The sequence below is a fragment of the Camelina sativa genome, chromosome 8 (assembly GCF_030686135.1).
Source record: "Camelina sativa cultivar CO46 ecotype springtype chromosome 8, ASM3068613v1".
In the NCBI taxonomy this organism is placed as follows: domain Eukaryota; kingdom Viridiplantae; phylum Streptophyta; class Magnoliopsida; order Brassicales; family Brassicaceae; genus Camelina; species Camelina sativa.
The window spans coordinates 19937641-19942100 of NC_141887.1; the positions used below are offsets into that span (position 1 = coordinate 19937641).

The window sequence follows — 4460 nt, forward strand, 5'->3', positions numbered from 1 at the left end:
TCTTTGGTTTCAGAAATTGTAAATATAAATGCAAGAAATGAAACAATTAAACTTATAAGATTAAAACATTGGGTCATGGGATACTTCAGAGATATATGACTAATGAGAAAATCAAATATGGAATTCAATAATTAAGAACCGTTCTAGAACATGAAAAAAAGAATAGACTAACCCTCTTTTAAGGCATTAGAAACTAAATTTGACTATTAGTTTGGTAAACATTCATTTGCAACCTCCTAGCCAAGTTTGCATTACAATAAGGTTCAGTTAGTTCACAATGCGTCCTAATATCAACTTTCGCAGGCTAGAAATAGATTGTTCAATTCACACTCATTCATGCATTCTATCTGTGACAACCCGTCCCGCGGACCTCACAAGCCCACCGCTAGCTGCCCCAACGGACCGTCCGTGGATCTCACTAGCCCACTGTTAGCCGCCCAAACGGATTCCAAGCTGGCCCTGCAGGGCATCGATCCTAACCCATCACTGTGGATATCCAAATCCACAGTAGGTTATTGGTGCGTCAGGCGTTCCTCGAACCCTGGTCCCCACCCTTTAACAACCTTCCCACAGGACAAGCTGTCACCAATTGATGGCCCTGCAGGGCATCAATCCGATCAATTGGTGACAGCTTGTCCTGTGGAAAGGTTGTTAAAGGGTGGGGACCAGGGTTCGAGGAACGCCTGGTGCCCCAATAACCTACCGGTTGCAAACTCTTGAGTGAATGGTCACACTTATTCAACAAACGGTTGCAAACGTTTGTCACACTCATTGGCCATTATGAAACTCTGTCTTTCGACACCAAAAAATGGTAGAGAAAGAGATAAGAAAAACAGATTCCCAAAAACCAAAGCTTGATAAACTCTTTGGTGAAAGAATAAAACAAAACATTGAGAAATTGAAACTCTATTTGTTTCACTTGTATTTTAGCCTAAAACAAAAGAGAAATTTGTATTTTAGCCTAAAACAAAAGAGAAACTTTGATTATCGTACCATGCGAGAGATTTTGTATAACCCAAGACTTTTGATAAAGGTCAAAATACTCTTTAACGAAAGTGTTCTCATGTATGATGCAATCATAATTCAAGTTCATCGTACGTTACGATCCGGAGTTACACCTTTTATACAACAACTTGAACTGATATTCTAAAAAACTGAATGATCTTAAACTTAGGATCCAAATGATCCAAAACCGAATAGTACCAAACAGAATATCCGAATGCCAAGATTAGGTTGAAAGTTAAAGATTTTTTTTTTTTTTTAAGTAAAAGAAAGAGGTAGTTGTTTTCTAATTTTTGTGCACAGTTACATTCTCTTTTGACTTTTTAGGCTCCAACTGGTAACCAAAATTTAGGAAAAGAACGAGGAAGAATACGATATTCCTCTTCATTCCTCAAAATTTTTACCATTTACAAAGAATATTATTTCCTCATCATTCTTCTACATTCCTCATAAAATGAGGAACACTAGACCAAAAATGTTCCTCCCCAAAATTGACGAGGAACAAATAGAACAAAAAAAAAAAGAATAAATATTAAATTTCGTTTTTTATTTTAAAATAAATAAAAATTATGTTTATTAATAATATTTTAATTTTATAATACAATAATATTCATATTTTTCACAGTATATTGGCAGTTAAATATACTTTATACAAAATTTCATATTAAATTAATTTGAAAGCTTTATCTGAAAATTGTATGAATAGTAAAATAAAATTAAAAAATGTGTATACTGTAAATAAAAACTAGAAATATTTTATTTTAAAATCAAATGTAAAATTTATTTTATATACATTAAAAGTAGTATTAGTATTTTATTGACTGATTTATTTAATATTTAATATATTTTTAAAAATATTGTTATTATTTGGTTACCAGTTATTATTTTGTTCTTTCTTTGTATCTTTTCCTTTCATTCCTCAAAAATTGTTTATTCCGTTCCTCATTGTTTTTTTATTCATTTTACTTTTGTTCCTCTAATGGTTATCGGTAGAACCCTTAGTCTTACCATCCTCAAAAGGTGGTGCAGTATGGCACTACAACAAGTCTTGTAAAATGTAACTAGAGTTTTCATTTTTCGACAGGGTATTTCTCGACTTGTTGACAACGATGTATGGACCAAATATAATTCTCTCATAGATAAATGGAGTTTTTGAAAGAAGAAAAAGGGAGGATCATTTTTTATGGTTTGAAATTAAACCAATCAGTTTGATCTATTTCTTGATTTCTATGTGAGTTTATAACAATAGGGACAAAGATGGCAGGGAGTTTTACAGAATTAAGTCAGATTGTAGTTTAATAGATGGAGATCAATCACATAGAACATGCATATGTTGTTCTTATAATACTTTTAACATGCAAAGAAAGAATGGACAAGAAAGAGATACCAAGATTTTACGAGTTCAAGCTGTCGTGTGGAATCCTAAAACTTGCTGGACTTTCTCCGGAATTCATTAGAACAAGCTAAAGTCCCAGCTTTATTGAAGAGGAAAGAACAAACAAAATTTGGTACAGTCTTAACAGGTGAAAGTCTTTATGGAGTTCGAGAGTTGTTCTATATGGATTGAATCCTTTGGTATCTCAATTTATACCAACCAATACTAAGAAGAAGCTAAACAAGAATAGCAAAGAGAACTTGAAGAAAATATCTCTTCTTTTCTTCTTTGCAAAAGTCTCTATGGGAAGAGAGTTCAGCATAACCACTACTTCCTTTGCAAAGATGAAAGACTTCTGTGATGCAAATGAAAGTTTGGGTTAAGTATCTCTTTACAACACTGAGTATGTTAGATATTAGCAATGAGTTCCAGAAGGCTATAAACAGCCCAGCTTGATCCTTTGGCCCCTGTTTTTGTTCCTTTTTGTTCAAAACTAAAGATGAGTTTCTCTATGTCAGAGAAGGTGGAAAGACTAGAATCTGATTTCATCAGACATAAATGTTTCAAATTATAGATGTGAAACAACATTGTTTATAGCTCAGAGGAGGGCAAAAATAGCCTTAAAAAGTGGAGAAACACAGATAATGTTTGCTAACCGAATCAGAAATGAAGCAACAAGAAAGAACCATCACAGTCTCAGCAACCCAAAACCTATGTAGTGAGTTCCATAATGGCGGAAACAATATCTCCGTCATTGGCTTTAAGAGCCTTAACAGCCTTAGCCTTCGAGACACCAGCTTGAGTCATGACGAGATCAATGTCCTTGGCTTCAACACCAGTCTCATCAACATCTTCATCGTCATCCTCCTCTTGTGGAACAGAAGAGGATTCAGAAGCATCAGTGTTGGGGATCATGGAAGCAACGTCTGGCATCTTGAACCTCTGAGCAGCTTGTGCTTGTAGCTGAGAGCTCATGTCATCAATCTTAGCCTCACCGAATATCACATAAGTCTCAGAATTAGGAGACTTGAAAACATCCGGCTTCGAGATCACAAACAACACCTAACCAATACAAATAACATACAGAATCAATACAAGAATGAAACATCGATTACAAGATTAGTGAATGGTTTCTTACATTCTTTGATCTCTTGATAGTCACTCTGCTAACATCTGTGACTGGTTTCATCCCCAGTTTCAGCATAGCCTTTCGGCTCTTCTTCTCGCTTCTACTTTGCTTAGAACTCTCATTCTCACCAGCTCCTTCACATTACATAAACAACAACAACAATATGAAAACCACAACATCGTAACTACAAACAAAATCCAGAAAGCTTAATGAAACATTGCATCAGATTCAATCACAACAAATCCACAAATATGACTCCAAGAAAACATCTCTATCTCTTTAAGTCTATTAAAGAAAACAATCAAATCGAGAGAAAACAACATACCATCTGCAACCTCGTCGTCGTCGTCATCAACATCATCGTCGTCTTCATCTCCATCTTTCACATCCTCAACAACAACATCGTTCTCCTTCTGCTCTCCACAACAACACAATCCCAAAAAAACAAATCATCAAATCGAAACAAACCTTCGACTCGCTCAAAAATACATAAAAGAGAGAGAGAGAAAACAAAATGAAACCTGGAGCTTCATCTGCTCTTTGATGGAATCCATAAGCTCCTCCTCGTTCACTTCCTCAATCACTGGACCTGGCATCTTCTTCTTCTTCTTCTTATCTTCTTCGGAGGAGAAACAAAAAAAAAAAAGAAAAAAAACGAAAACCCTTAAAACAGCGCAGCGAAACTAACCCTTTTCTCAGTTTCAGTGGCGATGTATATAAATAAAGTGCTTCGGGCTTACCCTATAATTTATTGGGCCTTAATATAGCCCGTTTGTGTTTTATCCATTAGCCCACTGGACTAAGATACATTAGCCCATATAATTCGGATTGGAGAAAATCATGCTCAAAAAGTATGATTTAAAGATGTATGTACAAAGTTGACAACATAAAAAAAAAAATGTATGTAACAATTAGGTCTGGGCGTTTGGATACCCTTTCAGGTTCGGATCGAGT

General features: G+C 35.1%; 1 protein-coding gene across 1 annotated transcript; it reads right to left on the reverse strand.

The window, feature by feature from the left end:
• Window positions 1–2920: 2920 nt before the first annotated feature.
• Window positions 2921–4247, reverse strand: LOC104707335 (nascent polypeptide-associated complex subunit alpha-like protein 4). Its single transcript, XM_010423661.3, has 4 exons — window positions 4028–4247; window positions 3832–3919; window positions 3516–3640; window positions 2921–3439 (listed from the first exon to the last, which is right to left on the reverse strand). Exons 1-4 carry the CDS (start codon window positions 4100–4102, stop codon window positions 3089–3091), a joined length of 639 nt encoding a protein of 212 aa, XP_010421963.1. The 5' UTR covers window positions 4103–4247; the 3' UTR covers window positions 2921–3088.
• Window positions 4248–4460: the final 213 nt, after the last annotated feature.

Coding starts and splice junctions, on each gene's coding strand:
- LOC104707335 (XM_010423661.3), bottom strand. CDS start 4,102: ATGCCAGGTCCAGTGATTGAGGAAGTGAACGAGGAGGAGCTTATGGAT. Junction 3,641..3,831: donor CGACGACGAGGTTGCAGATG/GTATGTTGTTTT, acceptor TGTAATGTGAAG/GAGCTGGTGAGAATGAGAGT. Junction 3,440..3,515: donor CTATCAAGAGATCAAAGAAT/GTAAGAAACCAT, acceptor TGTATTGGTTAG/GTGTTGTTTGTGATCTCGAA.